This window comes from Perissodus microlepis, chromosome 9 (genome assembly GCF_051167445.1).
Source record: "Perissodus microlepis isolate ML-2025 ecotype Zambia chromosome 9, ASM5116744v1, whole genome shotgun sequence".
Lineage (NCBI taxonomy): Eukaryota > Metazoa > Chordata > Actinopteri > Cichliformes > Cichlidae > Perissodus > Perissodus microlepis.
The window spans coordinates 17,516,631-17,535,117 of NC_140469.1; the positions used below are offsets into that span (position 1 = coordinate 17,516,631).

Consider the following 18,487-nt stretch of genomic DNA (forward strand, 5'->3'; position numbering starts at 1 on the left):
CCACCGTCTTATCTGTCTCTCAGATTAAAACCACGATTGACTTTTAGCTACAGCCACTCTTTTGTGATTGCTTCACCTGTAATAAGAGGCATAAGTAAAGAGAAATGGCTTTTACCCGAATACAACTTATCTCTCTCATTTTGTGTTAAAAAGCTGTCTTTTCTATTCTTTAATCTTCGGTGCATTAAGGAGCCATGTTTATCAAAAAGCCCAGACTGTCCATATTTAGTAACAGACTTTTGTGTTTCAGTAAAATTTCTGGGAGCTTATTAAACCCAAAGCGTACTCCTCTTATCAGCCTTAAAACGCAAGGATTCAGCATTACACTTATGTCATGTGTTACATTTAGAGATCTGGGTCTCTGCTGTTTTTGTTCCCACCACTCACCAACACACACTGGATTAAAGTGAGAATATTACCTATTAGTTTCTCATTCAAATAACATCATAAAACTGTAACTAAACTATTTTTTTTATTATTTTGATTTCATCAGTCTCTTATATTAGCAAGCCTCCCTGAGTTTTTGCAGTGAATTTTGCAGGATTTCCTTTTGGGATTTCAGGATTTCAGTCATCATTTTGGGAATAAATATCTTTCGAAGTGAAATCCATTGCAGTGCTAACACAGACAGATTGACTTCAATTCACACTGTCATTCATATCTATGGCCGAGTCACCACCTAAACTTCACTAGCATTTTCATCCACTGCTTGCATCTTGGGTCCTCCTTCCTCCACACCACACGGCTCGCCTCCTCAGCCGTGACAGTATCCTGTTCAATGTCTATTTTAAAAATGTATTTATTTTAAATATATCTACATTTCAGAAAATCTCATCATTCGAAACTGAGTAAATCCAAAATGTTTCACTTAATCACTTTGTCAAAAGATTAAAATTTCTTGTATTTAATCTTTCAAAATTTGGTGTAGTTATATTCTTGTCTGGTAACAATAATAGACTCAGCTGGCTCTTTTCTCTTCTCTCCATTAAAAAAATGCTACATTGTCTCCTTCCACACATAAATCAATGTATGTTTTGAAATAAGTTAAGATACAAAATATCACATTCTGCTTTATTAAACGGTATTCTGCCATGTTCAGATTTTTTTGAAAGGTTTAAAAATAGGTTACACATTTAAATGAAACACGAAGTTGGTATGAATGTATTTGTTCAACTCACAGACAATGAAATCAAACAGAAATCAGGGCATGAAATATAAACATTTTTATTGACATTAACTTGAAGCGCTGAATTAGTTGTGTTTTCTGTTCAATTCAGTTCACTTCAATCTGTAAGGGAAAGTAAATGATGGTCTTTTCACACTGTAAGGTTTCCTTACAGTAATACACTGTAAGGAAACCTTACAATGTATTACTGTAAGGTTTGGTACCTTCCAGTGTTAAAAAGAAAACCCCAGCAGACACACCCCTCTGAGCAAGCACTCGGCGACAGTGGGGAGGAAAAACTTTCTTTTAAGAGAAAGAAACCTCCGACAGAACCAGGCTCAGTGAGGGGACGGCCATCTGTCGCGACCGGTCCGCGGATTTTCATAAATGATCCAATTAATTAAAGAGCCACTATGATTTTAAAAATGGCTCCAATTAGTTTTTAAGAAATGTTTTTCAGTTGATTTCCCTACATTACAGAAACCTTATTGTCTTTTGCTCCGGCAAAAAAATTTGCGTACAGATGATAAAAATTGGCGGATGGAACCCGGTTTCTTAGATAATTTTGCTATTTCGTTTTTGAACACGTCCACGATTGTTTCATCAACTATTGGGTATGGTAAGTGCATGAACGTGAGAACGTTCTCTGGCGTTTCATACTTTTTGCAAAGAGATTTGTAAACCAGCTTGCTGAGCTTTTTAAAGTTCTCCAATGGAACTTTAACACATTCTTCTTTGAGTTCTGTCCAGACTACAGTGGTAAATCTGTTTTGGATGGCTTGAATCCTGTCTGGGGGCATGAAAATGCCTGCCTTATCAAAAGCACACCTAACCATGTCCCCATTACAGAGTTCCACAGAAAGTCTGTATTTTTCTTCTTTTTCACGTGCTTCAACTTGACACGTGTCTGTTAATGCCAATAGGTGTTGTTTGAACACACAAAAAACTGTGGTGTCAATCAGTGATTCGTCTAAAGCAGTTAATTTTTCATTTAGATCACTGAAAATGTCCTTGGCAACCTTTTCCAGCACTTCTGGGCCTAAAGGCACTTTAATGTTCTGGATTTCAGCCCAGACCTTCTCCAACAAACGTTCATGCAGAGAATCGGAAGAGGGGGACACTGATATTTTAGCAAACTGTGAAAACACAGTTTGAATAAGTTTGCTCAGCCATATTTTATCCTCAGAGTTGTTTTCAGCCGGCACGCTTTCGTGTTTAACAGGGGATTTCTGTGGGGTTGGAGCTTTTACCACAGAGCGAGTTTCTGCTTTTACAGAACTAGATGTATATTCAGAAGATGGAACCAGGTGTTTTTTGAATGTAGAAATGATCGTTTCTTGGTGTTTTTCGTCTAACACCATGGTGGAGAAAACAGCATGCTCTGGAATAGCCAGCTCCTTACAGATGTCAGAGAAAATGACAGTTTCCACATTTTCTGCGATTTCTACATCTTTAGACTGCAGCTCAGGCCAGAGTTTGTCAAACATTTCTTTCTTGTAATTTTCAGCAGAGAGATGTGCTGCTTTTTCGGCCTGTAAAATCACACCGTCAATGACTGAGTGTACGGTGTAATCCTTAGGAACGTCACAAGGTGTTACATTGACTGGTTTTTCTATGGCGCTTTCAAGTCCGTCTGCGGAGCTGACAGAACTTGACTGACGCCTACAGCACATCCACAGGTTTTTGCGTTTTTTCTTTAACCCACCGCCACGTGCAGTCTTCCTTCGCTTGACTATTTTTCTGCCAGCAGTGGCAGAGGGGACGTCAAGTGCAGGGGTGGCCTGGGAAGACCCCTGGTTTGCAGCTGTCGACTGCGAGCACAGGGTCACCATGTTTGCCACAAATTTAGAGAGCTGTTGTGTGGTGACCTTGTCTGCGCGACCTAACAGAAACTCGTCCCACTGCTCCGGTGTAATGTTGTCGAACAACTGGCCCACAAGTGATTTCACAGCACTTACTGTGTCACCAGTTGTACAATTATCCAGATTACTCCTAGCTTTTATATTTTTCATTGTGTTTAAATTTCTCTTTGCTTCGTGAAAATTTATTTTAGGTTTGTTATTAAGCAAGTAACTGCGTTCGAACCCAACACAAGCGGTGTGTGTGTCTATAAGGGTTTTTAAGACGTTGCCTTGCCTTTTAAGACGTTCCATGTGACGTCACTACTCCTTCGATCCCTGGATTTGATGTCATTTGATCTGCGTTTAACCCCGCCCACCCTCAAAGAAAAAACGAGAAACTGTTGCCTGGCAACCGCTACACGCTCTCTGACTGAGCCGCAGAACCGTTTTTTTTTGTTTTTTTTTTTTTGTAAATGTAGGGAAAAATGAATTGCATGGGTCTGCGTTACTCTGCGTTACTCTGCGTCCTGCTCTTCGTCCTGCTCTTCGTCTGCCTCTCATATGCTCCCAGGTCTGTTATTTTAGTTATCCCAGTTTAGGTGTCTTCAGTTATTTTGTCATGCCCCACTGCTCGTTTGCCACTACACCACCTAACAGGCATTTCCTTGGACAGTTGGTGGAAACTCATCTCACCTCTAGTACATTTTTGATACCACAACATCAAAAGTAGGAGGGAGACCCAAAAAAGACAATATTCTGCTGACAGTTTTTAAACGTTTCTTTCCCAAATCAGCTTTTCTGTATTGGAGTTCACTAATTATCTAACTTCAAGTAGAACAGATTGAAACTGCTCCCACCAGAAAAAGTGGGGTTTTTTTGTTGTTGTTGTGGATTTAAACCCACCTCCTTCCTTCCAAAAAGCAATTTTTTTTTCCAGTTCATGTTTTTTTGCTAAATTGTGTTGTGTTCTTTTGTGGCAGCAATACCAGAGACACAAACTAAAGGCAACCATGGAAAAATTACGTTACCTTTGCTGTCATGGTGGGGGGATTTCCCTGAGCGCTTGTGATAAAAAAGCTTGTTTACTGACATGCCTGGTGGACAAATCACAAGCTTTGCTTGTTGTGAGCTTCTTGTGCTCTCACAGCTTTACACCTGAGCTGCAGCTGACATTTGAGTGGCAGCGTTAGCGCTTTGTCAGAAAAGCTGTGGAATTTATTTAAAGTCCGAAGTTCTGAGTTAGGTAAAAAGTATATATGTAACAGTCAGGGAGGTCAGTGGCTGCAGTCATTGAATATATGAATATCTGGAAACCTATTACAAAGACAAACAGCTAGAGAGATAAAAATGTGTACATGAAATAAAAAGCTTGATGGTATTACCCGCTGATAACAACGACAAAGAGTGAATGCAAATAGGCAAATAAACAGAGAAGGAAATAGTTTGAGGTAAAGTCCTCTCGAGGGATACAAAGACTGCAACTGCATGTCTGCAATAAATCTCTTTAATCTTCAAACTCTAAGCGTATTGTAAATATTATTTACAATAGTCACATATTACATATTAAATATTATAGATGTTGCGCATGTCAGCATCTGGATGTGCTGCGTCATGCTGGGCATCATGATTAGCTAGCGTGACTTTAACCAAAAAAGACAACCAGGACTGAGCCGCATCATTTTCCATCTAAATATCAATCTGACGTCAAATCCCAGCACTTATATTTGTAACAATCTACTGGCTCGTCAAAAATTCGATTAGAGAAAATTGCGAGCTACTAGACTGTGGCTATTAGAGATCAAATGAGTAGGAGATTTCTTTGTGTCCCAGTGCTTATTGAGTTTGCAGTTTGGCAAAGACAAATACCCAATAAAGAACAATCAATATCAAAGAGACGAAAATAATCTAATAAATCTTTGCCCTCACTTGAGTCATAATTGATTCGAGGGCAACTGCAGCCTTTGTGTGAGCTTTATTAAATACGCTCATGTAAATGTACTCATATTTTTTTTTGATGGAAATGACAGAGGACAAAAAGGAAATTAAACAAATTAGCATCAGAAATGATGATAAATCCGATATTATCCTTCATACTTGAGGGACGAGTGAGATAAGTTTTACTTTGCTGTAAGTTCATTCATAAATGGCATTTGAAGATGCTCCTCATAGAGACCTGACCATGGTGGTGACTATGCTCCAGCTCTCAGAGGGCTCTCCGTTTCTCTGCAAATGGCTCAACCCTGTGACCAGACAGCAGATCTCCACTTATGCAGCCTGACAGCATCCTGACAAAACCTTCGTCCTGCATCAGAATTCACAGATTAAGCTGTTAGTCAGCGTAATGGGACTCTCAGAGTCCGCCGGTATCGCCTCTTATTATTATTGTGAATTGTGTCCATGCAATGAAAAAACAAACAGCAATCATGGATGACTTTATTGGTGTGTTTCTGCTGAAACTGTTAACATGCTAAATAAAGTGAAGAGTCCTTTGAAATCAGTTTTCTAGCTTTTGTTTCTGTACTTGAAGGTGGTTGAATTAAAATTTTGCTTTTTCTCCCCCTCTTTTCTTTTAGAGTGGGATTTGTTTGGATTATTGTCAATTTTTTACCTTATTTAGCACTTTTTGTTAAACCTTATTCGAAAACATCTCTTATCAAGTAGTGGGTGCTGACAGACAGCCTATTTTCCAACTCTTTTGGGACATTGGTATATAGAATTCTTTCTGTAATCTAAGTGATCCATATAAACACAACATTTGTTCAAGGGCTCTATGCTTCAAAGTTTTATTTGTGAAATGGTCTCGAGTATAGGTCAGGTCACACTGCTTCTTGGCGATTTTCTGCTTTGCCGTTCTGCAATACCCTGGAGTAAATCTAGTGGAAAGACCGAATCCCTTCCACCCAGACTATAAATGAACATGAGTCCATGTGCCTATACGATTACTTCAAGCCAGCTTTAGTCAATGTATTCATTCAGGATTCTCTGGAGGATTTAGCTCGTGCCGTTCGCTTCAAAAAATGTCTGAAAAGTTCTGTGGTGACAGATGAGGAATGTGGAAGATGTTGATTTAATGAGCCTGATGTTGTGTGTGTGTGTTTACTTACGCATCCATGAAGGTGTGTTTGGCAAATTGGGAAATTGATTTATGGTAAAATAAGACTCAAGCATCTGAGCATGATGCGTAAATGCAGTCACAGAAGAGGTATTTCAGTCACATGACCGCTCTGCGCTGAGCGGTGTTTATGCTGTAGAAACAACCTCCTGCTGCACATTCTTTCATTAGCAGCTCACTGCCTGATATCATTTGGTTATAAGCGGCTTTGTTTATATGCACAGAGCAGCTTGTCTGTCGGTCACATTAAAATTAAGGTCTTTTAGTGGTTAAGCTGTTTACATGAACCTTTGATGCCCCATGAATGAATAAACCATGAACAAATTTCACAAATAAACCAAATGACAGAGTTTCTGCTGCAGAGTGAGAGAAATAGTAACTAAACATCCTTAAAATAACGTGGCTCAATATCTTTTGTGACCATCTAAAGAAGTCTCTATAGGAAATCCACAAAAAAGAAGAAAAAATAAACTCAATCAGAAATGTTAGAAGTGAAAGTTCAGTTCCATACAAATCAATAGAAACCAGGTTATGGAAAGCAGATAATATCGGTCACAGATTTGTGTGATTCTCTTTTATTGCATACCTCATTACAAAGTCAGGAGGTTTAAAAAACAAAAGAAAAGCTATAATGAAAAAAAAAAAGAAATAGAAAAGAACGAAAAACTCAAAATATCACCCTGTGACAGACTGCGACCTGGCCAGGGTGTACCCCGCTTTTCGCTCTATGGTAGCTGGGATTTCTCAAGAAATTGTGTGTTTTCTAGGAGTGATTTATACCAGTTTTGAAAGAAAGTCTCACACCATCCAGTCAACGCTCTCTGTCAATATATTATGGAATTATGTTGTAATTAAATTAATCTGGTGAGGCGCAAAATGTTGAGACGTGAAGTATGAATCACTCAGAAGGTTCCAGCAGAATCATTCATTTATTGTTTTTTGCCTACATATATCATCTTACAATAGAGCCAACCTGATATATCAGCATGGTCAATATATCAGTACCAGCATTTACAACAGAATTAAAAACATCAAGAAGAAATAGAAACACCCTTCAGCCATATTATGAGTCCTGAGTGCTGTTTCATAGTTTACCCACCAGAGGGCACTCTGCAACCTTACTGTCACCAACACAAACAACCAGCTGAATTTAGCTGACAGATGGTACACAAGTAATATATACAATTTGTAACAATTTTTTGCAAAAAAATCTATCTATATATAATATCTATAGTAGACCTATCATGATTAACATTTTTAATTATTTTTATTCATATTATCATCAGATGTTAAACAATAGGCTGTTAGAGTAAATTTTAAGCAGTATGTTGTGGGCATGGTAGTATTATCTGGTGCATGCATTCTTGCCTGGATCATTATGTGGGGTTAGATGAATGGCAAGATACGGATCAGTCAATATCTGTAACAGCAGAGTGCCTTTCTGCAGGCTCAGGTAAAGTACAAGTCAATAGCGGCTCACATTAGCAGGAAAGACTTTTTGTGGCACTTTGCAGAGTTTGATTTTTTTGCCGTTGTTTGCTGTTTGCAGTGACCTGTTGGGTCACTGACAATGTCACAACGTGTCCAATTTGAACCTATTGGTGGGCAGGCAGAGGAAATGTAACGCTTGGGTGGCTGTGACCTCTTTGGTTCTTCTCCGTCTCCAGGTAACCTTTCGAAAACCTGCACAGAAGATGGCTGGACCGAGATGCATCCTATTGACATTGCTGTGAGCTGTGGATACAATCTCAACAGCACTAGTGATGATGTGAGTAGACTGACACAGTCTCATAGTGAATGACCAGAGCTGCACAGCGGGAAATGGTGTCCAGAGCCAGCGGTCAGGAAGAATTGAATGAGAAGCTCTTTTCTTTGCTCTGTGGGTGGGTGTTATTGGCTGTATTGGGGAAATTACTGTATTGATTGGTTGCCACTGTGTACCTCATATACGCTTTTGTTCACTCCTATGTATTGAGTTGCCTCACGTGACTGAGTCTACAGAATATATAGGATGAAGCTGCCAAAGAATACTGTTTATATTTTCATGTACAGGCTTTTTATTATTGTTGGACTAAATGTCAATATAATATAGAAATGCACATAAATGTCAGGAAACAGCAAGATGAGGAAATTAATGAACAGCTGTTCGTTAAACTGCATTTTAATAAATTTTCTTATAAAGCAAAAGTTAGCAGGAACACAGCAACATGCCCAACTAACTTAACAGCTTAATGCAGTATGTTCCTTAGTATACAGGTAACTTGCCAATATACTGAGGAAGGTGCATTAAATTCACTGATTCATAACTGTGAAGTGCTGCGTTAGAACCCGGGATACTTTAACTAGTTCAATATAAAGTGTGGAAGTAGATAACCTGCTAGTCTTTACAAAGCTAAAGATAGCATTACTTAGCATTACTGCATTGCTAAAGCGTACTTATTTCTACATACTGTATTTACATAGTCGCTAACTTAAAATTGTAATCTGATGCATGCAGATTACACAGGTCTGCAAAAAGTTTTCCAGCTGCATGGGATATTTTGGTAAATTTTATGTTTTTTAGGTGGTGAATCCAAAAATGATCTCCATTTCCCTCCATCACGTACAGTTTTTTTTTTTTTTTACAAAACAGGAGGAGTTTACATTAAACAAAAGCGCAACAGCAATGAAAAAAATAAATATTTTATTACAATTAACTATGTATAATTTTTCGGAGATTCCTCACCTTTTGCTATGAACAAAATAAACCTTTTGGGACATGATCATCTGAGCTCCTCCCATTGCCAAACCCACCGTACACTCCCCCTCCTACTGAAGAGTAACAATGTGTTCTGATAAATGTATATTTTAACTGTAAAGATAACCAGAGTAGCTGTACCCTGTGCTAGTCATACATTGGGAGAAAGATGGGATTAGAAAGAAAATCTATGGTTATAAGGTAATTTGGTTTGATGCTGTAACAAAAACATTCGTATTGTAATTAAAATACGAATGTCTTTGAAACACACTTGATATAATTGACACAGACAGGTCAGTAATAACTCCCGCCTCCGTTATCAGGCATTATGAGTCATTAGAAGTTATTCAGAATCCTTCCAGGAGTAGGACCAGAATAAATAAATCAAATGCTGCTCTTATTTAGTTCAGTTTTAGTGCAGCCAGAGCTAATCTTGTCCGTGTTGACGAAGGTGGAGCAGAGTGAAGAGTGGATGTGCACTGCAGGGTGGTAAAAGCTTTCTTGGTGGGCACTTTGCTCTCTGAGTCAAAGAGGCGGCCTCATTAGTATGCCACATAGGAAGTCAGGAGGGACCTGGCCCGGTGAAGTACTCTAAAAGGAATTTGATGTCCGTCTTACTGCAAACATGATATGTGTGAGTGTGCCAGAGGATGCAGGAGATCTTAATTTAATTTCCATCAAGCGCACAACATACAGTGGCATGGCAGTAACGTAGCGAAGCTTCTCTGAAAGGATCCAGAAATTCAGGATGCTGTGACAGTATATCGCATGACTGGACTGATCCAGTATTTGGTAAGAGAGAGACACAAAACCGTGGTTCAAGAGCTCTTCAGTTACAACACTTAAAAATGACAGGAGTGGAGACTAAATGCTTAACAACAATAATAAAAGACATCTCTAAGCCAAAAATTGAAACAAATCAATGTTTTGAATGGTTAAATCAACTAACACAAGTGATGTCACTGTTTGAGTGTGTAAACACGCACCGGCTGTTTCCTTTTCTTTGATTTGTTCTCTGTTTTATGTTTCTTTGTGCAGGGAAAGTTTTTTTGGCAAGTGAAGATCGGCTACACCATCGGCCACAGCGTATCTCTCGTCTCGCTTACTACCGCTATTGTGATCCTCTGCATCTTCAGGTATGTAGATGCACAATAGCTCAGCTGTTTTATATTAAGTACTTATGTGCTATTTAATTGCACTCACTGTGAATTTCATTCCATCTGGATTAACTTCTTTTTATGTGGTCAGTTGTTTAGAAAAACGATGAACGGAACAAAAAGCAAGACTTTTGTGAAGAACATCAGTACGAGCTATTATCTGCAAAGCACGCTAACAGTGGCATTATCCCTGCCGGCTGATGTGACATGAACATTGTGACAAATTGCACATTTCTGTGTCACGCGTCAAACACTTTTCACTGGAATTTGATCGTCTCTGATCACTGCAGCTTCACACCCCAGTATAATAGCAGGCTTGAACCAAGATGAAAGATACAGATAGTTTCCAAATGAAATAAACTGTCACTCAAACTCTGCTATCTTTTGATGGCGCATGCAGCACTTTGAAGGTTAGATGTTTGAAGTATTGCAGGATAAAAAAAGGAACGGCATTTTTGCTTGATAAGCCAGGGAACGATTGTAACCACCTCAAGTGCAATTACAGTTCTGAGAAAGAATAAGAAGCCAGCTTTAAATTGCAACATCTTCACCCTAAAAGATAATGAATGGACATTTCAAGAGTGACTCACATAATACCGCACATTACTTTTTTTGGAAAAACTGCTGTATGCAATTTGTCTGCCTGAGTAGGACGCGAAGTGAACTTTTCTTGCTTATGAATGCTGCAAAGAAATAACTTTTGTGTACAAAGACTGTATGTGTAAATGGGTGGGCCACATTCGAGCACTTCTTCTTCCTGTGTGCTACACCCCCTCCAAACACTGTAAACACTCTATACTCTTTTTACTGTGCAGCTGCAAAAATCCCCACCTAAGTGCATGAGCTGTGAAATGATGTGTGCTGATTTTATCTCCTTCATTTTCAGTGATGATGCAACAGGTGTTTTTATTTCTTACATGGAAGCTGGTTTCTCTCAGTGTACAGCCACCCATTTCTCTTCATGGCCGCAGTGGTGGAGTAACATTTATTCTGTTATATGGATCTGAATTTTATTTTTGGTCACATTTTTCTTTTTGAGTCTTTTGCCGGTCATGTCACTGGAAAGTGCCTTATTGAATTAGTTGCTGATAAGAGGCACTTTTCATGCTTTCTGCAAAGACAAGCAATAGGTGTCAAAGTGTGTCCACCTGAGAGTTTTGCTCACCGTCACGCACCCAAAGTCACAAGGCCGGCCACGGTCAGGGAGATAAAAGGTGTGACGGTGTGAAATCAAAACAACCCACAGATTTGAGCCAGAAAGAGAGTTATGACCGTGGGGTATTATGAGCAGTATTAGTGCTATATGGTTCACTACACGCATTTCTAAAAGGCAACATATGCAGGAACCCCAACACATTAAAAGTAGATTGGATGAACAGTTGCTGAGCTCATACAGACATTAAAAGTCAGGTTTACAGTTTCTAGAGTCAGATGTGAGACCGTCTGTCTGACAGCTAAAGGCTGGCCAAAACTGAATAAAGAAGAACTAGAAGAAAGTAGAAGTAGAAGAAAAATAGGGATTTAAATGAAATAGCAGTTGCTGTTTGATGTGAGTATAAAATCTGGATAACATTGGTATCATGGCAATTTACTCCCCTGGGAATGAGGTACGGTTAAATGAAACTGTTATGATGTCCAAGGGAACATTAACTGACTGGGAATGTGCTGTACTCCAGGCGAATATTTATCTGCCCAGACAACAACCATTTCTGACATAAAAAAGTGATTGAAGCTATTAGGAACCTGTTTTCCCCAATTACCTCTAAAGTATCATAATGTAGTCAGCAGAAGAAATGTTAAAAGAACTGATGTTTTAGGACTACTTGTTTCTACTACTGTAACTTCTTGGAAATCCACCTCTCCTGCCTATTTTCAAAGGTGTGTGAAGAACCATAAAAACCATTTATTGTGCTCTAAAACTGATCCACCCACACAGTGAAAGGGAACTAAGAAACTTAATTGATTTAACTGTCTGTGAATTGCTGTCATTTTAAGCTATTAACTCTGAGGACATTGTGTAATTAGCATGCAGGGCCTCTTTATTAAATTCTCCGCGTGTCTTGTCGCTTTGTCTTGATCTGTTTTCTTGTATCTCTCATTCTGTGTGTCCTAGGAAACTCCACTGCACAAGGAACTACATCCACATGCATCTATTTGTTTCATTTATCCTGAAGGCCATCGCTGTCTTCATCAAAGATGTGGTTCTCTACGAGGTCGGGGAGGTGGACAACTGCTCCTCGGGCTCTGTGAGTTAATGCTGCTTGTTAATGATTGCTCTCCTAGAACTTCAGATAACTCAGCAAGACCTCAATACATTTAGTATTACAGTACATTCAGTACAGTATTAGTACAGTATTGTAGCATCACTGATCATTATTGATAATTACTGACATTTAAGTTCTCATATCATAGCTGATGAATAACTTAAAAGTTTAGAAAACTGCTTGTGTCAATTTTCAGTTTCAATCTCACAACACAAGTATGTTAATATTAAAATAGTAATAAAAACATGGACTTACAGCCCACAGTCTTTGATTGTTGTCCTTTGGCTTTCAACCATCACCCCTTCACAATGAGCCACAGTCCAGAGCCCCGTCAGGTGTGTGGCCAATAAACATGAGGTTCATGTTACAGAATTTAGCCACACAATGAGCAGAGGCTCACTCTATTTGTTAGTGAGCTTTGTGGTCGTCTGCACTACGTTAATGGACTTGCTGGGTTGACAGGAGCCAGCTGCTATCATGGCACATTTGAAAGAGACATTATAGAGACGGGTCTGGTGCTGCGGTGCTCATCGTGACCCCAACATTAGTTCCATTACAGCTGTTAGCATTGCTCCTGCTGTGTTTGTCTGTATGTGTGCAGGTGTTCTGCATGCTTCATTCATTATCTCTTCTCATACAGCTGGATGTTTGCCATAGTTAAACACCCGATTAATTCAAAACATATTTAAAAAATGTATTTTTTAAGGTACGAGCATGGATCCGTGTCTGAGCTTCCTGTTATTCCCTGTTTTTCCAGTGGCATAATATCTCACAATTTATCCTCCTTTAGCGACTAACGGCAGGCTTTTTAAAACTCAGCTCCAGCAATCAATTTGTACTGATTTGCACATATTAAACTAAGCAGCAAGGCTTAGTCAGCCCATCTGGGTCCATTTTCTTCCCCCTCAACATGCCAAGTGGGAATCAATTTATATGGGTTACAAAATTCCTGTCAGCCCAGTAACAGCTGCTTCAATGAGCTGTCCCAAACTTTAACTCCATGCACAAGGACTAAAACAGAACAAGACATTTCTGGATTATGTGAATATTTTCAATACAGCACATGTTTTTGGAGAAGCTAGAAGCAAGACATTTCATACATAAAGACTTCTGTCTACTCAGGTTGCTCGTTTTGTCTATATTCTGCCTGTGTAGAACATAGACTGCATACAAAAGATTGCCAAGGCCACTGAAAACAGAAAAAAAGAAATCACTCACCCATACTGGAGACTTTTTAGACAGGCTGCAACATATTTTTGGTATTAAAAGTGCTGCAAACAAAGTCAAGAGACCCAGTTCTTGGATTTAAATTAACTGAGTCGATGACTAGCAGAGAGCCACCAGCACAATGTCAGCTTCGAAAGCTAGTTTCTTTAAGTCTCCTAGTCATAAAAAATCCTCACGTTCAAGCCAGATTCAGATATTATCAGATAGCCATAGATGATCATGTTTATTTAGCTTTCAAAACCTATTTCCCATCAAAAATAATTTTTTAATTCAACATCTAAACAATATCTCCATCTAAAATGTACTACAGTAGAAAGTGTCTATAACAGAAAGCGTGTCATGATTGCATTTTGCATTTTAGATTTTTTGCATAAGAGGTAGGTTCTGTCCAACTACACATCATGATTTGTTTGTTCTTCTTTCAACTCTATTGTCGTGACAAAGACCTGACAGCTTTTTCTGATTTTCTTTTCTTTATTGTGACTTTATTGTCTTCTTTACTGTCCTCTTTTTTTTTACCCATAATGCCCTTCAGCCCAGCCCTTCCTATTCTGTTGCTGTTCTCCAGCTGCTAAAGTGCTCAATGTATTCACTCTTACGGGGTCTTTTTAAAGGAGCACAGTTTATTGATTTTTCTTATCCGTGTGATGTCTTCTGCGTAGGATCTCCGCGTTGCTCACTCTAAAGCTGCTTGTACACGCTTGTAGATCTGACCAGCAGAGTGAATTTAGAAACACTGCAGGCAAAATCAGCCTTTTTATACATGTCATTGTGTAACAATCTCAATAGCAGCCTGCCTCCCCAGCATTCAGCATCAGCAAGCTCAGTTTTGAATGAACTCATCCACCCTCACGCAAACGTTGTTCAGCCAACCAGAAGAGATCTTATTGTGTTTTCCTGTGTTATGGAAATCTTGTGAATGCAGACTCAGATGTCTTACGCAGAAACATTTTATTCAGCTATCATAATATCAAGCAGAATAAGCACGCCCAAACAGGCTGTGAAGGTGTATTGTTTCCCAGCGAAGAAGCTTATTCCCTATCAGGGCATCTACTACTACTACTCATAAATCTACTAATTCAGCACACTTGCCACTTCAGTCACACTCAGCTTCGGCTAATCTCAGAAGCTATGGGTCATTTTGTTCTTTGGAAAAACATTCTTTAAATCCAATCTTTCGTAAATGCTTCATGAGTGCTTCAGTGTTAATCCTGCTCACTTCCTGCATTATATTTCGGAACATTTCTGCACTTTGGCAGCTTTTCTTTCACTGAATGAGGCAGAGAGCTTATAAAGTGCAGGCTGAATAGGACACAGATTTGCACTACCTTTAAAGCCATTATTTACAAAAGTTTCATAAGTAGTAACTCACTTTTTTAGTGCAATATGTCCATGGAATTTATTGATAATAAAAGAAGCATTTGAGTGAATCTCTGCTTCCAAGTTATTAATAAGGGCACAAGAAAAACTAATTGTCATTCTACTGCAGTCATAGGATTCATATTAATATAAAAGAACACAGATATATACCTGCTTTCACCAACAGGAAACAAACAACTCCAATTTATTCTTTCGTTTTCTAAATGCAGTTTTTGGCCACAACTGGGAATAAATTTCACCGTATCATCTTCAACATAAGGTTGTCCCTGTTAACTAGATCATTGTATGATTCATGCTTTTGTGTCCATTGCCAGGTTGGCTGCAAAGCAGTGATTGTGTTTTTCCAGTACTGTATAATGGCCAGTTTCTTCTGGCTGCTGGTGGAAGGCCTTTATCTGCATGCATTGTTGGCCGTTTCCTTCTTCTCCGAGAGGAAGTACTTCTGGGCTTATATTCTGATCGGCTGGGGTGAGAAAGTCTTGTTTCTTGTTCTATTAACGAGATCTTATAGAGTGTCAGCAGTACATCAACTACAGGTCGAGAACCTTACAGCTGGAATCCAGAGTAACTTTTGGTTGTACACTTTTTTTTGCCCCCAGGCGGTCCAGCAATTTTCATCACAGCTTGGAGCATCGCTAAAGCCAACTATAATGATGTGGGGTGAGAGACTAGGGAACTGCTAGACCAGAATCGAGCAGAAAATACTATTTTTGTGTTGTTTTGTTTTTTGAGGGGGGTTTTTGCTTTGTTTTGCTACATCTTATACATTAAAACTCTTTCACGTCTTACCAGGTGCTGGGATATAATAGAAAACACCGATGTGTTCTGGTGGATCATTAAAACTCCTATTTTGGCATCAATTCTGGTAAGTTCATGAGCTTTAAAAACATTTTCATGGTTTACATCAGCACTAACCAGCTTGAGCTAGCTCTTTCAAAGTAAATGGCACTAAGAGTGGAAAAGTTGTCTTCATTCGTCTATTCTGACACAAAGACTGAAAAAAGCACTAGCAAACAACAAAAACCTATCTCTAGTTAAGCTGCATACAATCCAAGATATATACAGATGTACTGGTAAAAGTATTCCCTTGCTATCCAAATCATTGAATTCAGGTGTTCCAATCACTTCCATGGCCACAAATGTATAAAAGATCTAGTCATGCAGACTGCTTGTACAAACATTTAGGAAAGAATGGGATGCTCTCAAGAGCTTTGTGAATTCCAGCGTGGTACTGTAATAGGATGCCACCTGTGCAACAAGTCCAGTTGTGAAATCCCCTCATTACTAAATATTCCACAGTCAACTGTTAGTGGTACTATAACAAAGCCATGAAGTGGTAGGCCACGTACAAATCACAGAGCGGTGAACTGTGCACCTCAGTTCACAGAACTCGCCAACTACAGATATCCAAACTTCATGTGACCTTCCGATTATCTCAGGAACGGTGCATAAAGAGCTTGATGGAATGGGTTTCCATGACAGAGCTGCTGCCTTGCATCACACAGTGCAAAACAGTGTTGTATGTAGGTTTGGCAGTTGCCAGGAGAACGATACTTGTCTTACTGCATTGTGCCAAGTGTAAAGTTTGATGGAGGGGGTATTATGGTGTGGGGTGTTTTTTCAGGAGCTGGATCTGCCCCTTAGTTCCAGTGAAGGGAACTCTTAATGTTTCAGCATACCAAGACATTTTGGACAATTTACAGCTCCCAACTTTGTGGGAACAGTATAGCAGTATGCCACTTCCTGTTCCAACATGACTGTGCACCAGTGCCCAAAGCAAGCTCCATAAAGACACGGATGAGAGAGTTTGGTGTGGAAGATCTTGACTGGCCTGCATAGAGTCCTGATAACAACCTAGCAGAACACTTTTGTGATGAATTAGACTGGAGACAACAAGCCAGGCCTTCTCGTCCAACATCAGTGTCTGACCTCACAGATGCACTTGTGGAAGAATGGTCAAAAATTCCCATCAACACATAAAGCCTTCCAAGAAGAGTTGAAGCTGTAATAGCTGAAAAGGGTGGGATGACATCATATTAAACCCAATGAATTAAGAATGGGATGTCACTTAAGTTCATGTCCTTGTGAAGGCAGACAAGCGAATATATTTGGCAGTATAGTGTAGAAACAAGTTATAGTATTATGCGACAAAAGGACTCCAGAAGGCAATAGTGTCCAGTCAAACCAATAATTTAATCCATCATACTCAGTAAAACCACAGATATGGACTTTTACACTGTGGTTCTGTACTCGTATTCAAGTCTTTGATGAAATTCAGACAGAAATAAGCTGTTACAAGCAGCTGCTTGCCTCATTTTTAAGTCATAGTTTCAAAGTCAAGATAACAGGCTGCTGGAAAAAAGTTTAATATTTAGCATGCAAATTTGAAAGCAGAAAGGTAATTTTAAAAATGAGTTTTTCTCCAGTGCACGGATCAAAACCCCAAAAGATAAAAATGCTAAAGTGTGACAGCTCAGGTGCAGATTGAACCACATCTCTAGTAAGAAAAACAGACTCTAATCTCTGCGTGAGTGAGACTATTTCAGAGGTGTGCAAAGCATTCAGCGGATCCCGTTGAAATACTTCTTCCTTCCTTCTCTTAAATGTACTAATGTGCACCCTCATTGATGTTTTATTTTGCAGGTCTGTAATTTCCTAACCATTTTTTGTTCAAATAAAAGTTTACAACAGTGCACAAGAGAGGTGAAGAAGAGAGTGCAGGCAGGGTGAAAAGACTTGTGTCAAGGGTGATTTGTGACAGAAGGATAGCAGCAACAGTGAAAGGGAAGCAGAGAGTGGGGAACAAGATGGTAGTGAGACCTGCTATGATGTATGGTTCGGAGATGTGGCAATGACAAAAAGACAGGAGGCTGAGCTGGAGGTGGCAGATCTTGAGATTTTTATTAGGAGTGACCAGGAGGGACAGGATTGGAAATGAGTACATCAGAGAGACAGCTTAGGTCTGGACATGTGCAGAGGAGGGATATACTGGACAAAGGATGTTGAATATGGAGCTGCCAGGCAGGAGGGAAATAGTTCAATTCAATTCAATTCAATTCAATTTTATTTATATAGCGCCAAATCACAACAAAAGTCGCCTCAAGGCGCTTCATAGATACAGAGAAAAACCCAACAATCATATGACCCCCTATGAGCAAGCACTTTGGCGACAGTGGGAAGGAAAAACTCCCTTTTAACAGGAAGAAACCTCCGGCAGAACCAGGCTCAGGGAGGGGCGGCCATCTGCTGCGACCGGTTGGGGTGAGAGAAGGAAGACAGGATAAAAGACATGCTGTGGAAGAGAGACAGAGGTTAATAACAGATATGATTCAATGCAGAGAGGTCTATTAATACATAGTGAGTGAGAAAGGTGACTGGAAAGGAAAAACTCAATGCATCATGGGAATCCCCCGGCAGCCTACGTCTATTGCAGCATAACTAAGGGAGGATTCAGGGTCACCTGGTCCAGCCCTAACTATATGCTTTAGCAAAAAGGAAAGTTTTAAGCCTAATCTTAAAAGTAGAGATAGTTTCTGTCTCCCGAATCCAAACTTGAAGCTGGTTCCACAGAAGAGGGGCCTGAAAACTGAAGGCTCTGCCTCCC

The 18,487-nt window shown here is 39.5% G+C and overlaps 1 protein-coding gene across 1 annotated transcript in view; it reads left to right on the forward strand.

Annotated features, from left to right (window-relative positions):
- The window catches only part of vipr1b (vasoactive intestinal peptide receptor 1b), a 55,211-nt gene that overhangs the window by 22,469 nt on the left and 14,255 nt on the right, over positions 1 to 18,487 (forward strand). The window contains exons 4-9 of the mRNA XM_084939358.1: positions 7,786 to 7,886; positions 9,894 to 9,991; positions 12,126 to 12,258; positions 15,198 to 15,351; positions 15,483 to 15,543; positions 15,676 to 15,748. Of these exons, the coding sequence (XP_084795484.1) occupies positions 7,786 to 7,886; positions 9,894 to 9,991; positions 12,126 to 12,258; positions 15,198 to 15,351; positions 15,483 to 15,543; positions 15,676 to 15,748 (620 nt within the window). The remainder of the gene's footprint in view (positions 1 to 7,785; positions 7,887 to 9,893; positions 9,992 to 12,125; positions 12,259 to 15,197; positions 15,352 to 15,482; positions 15,544 to 15,675; positions 15,749 to 18,487) is intronic.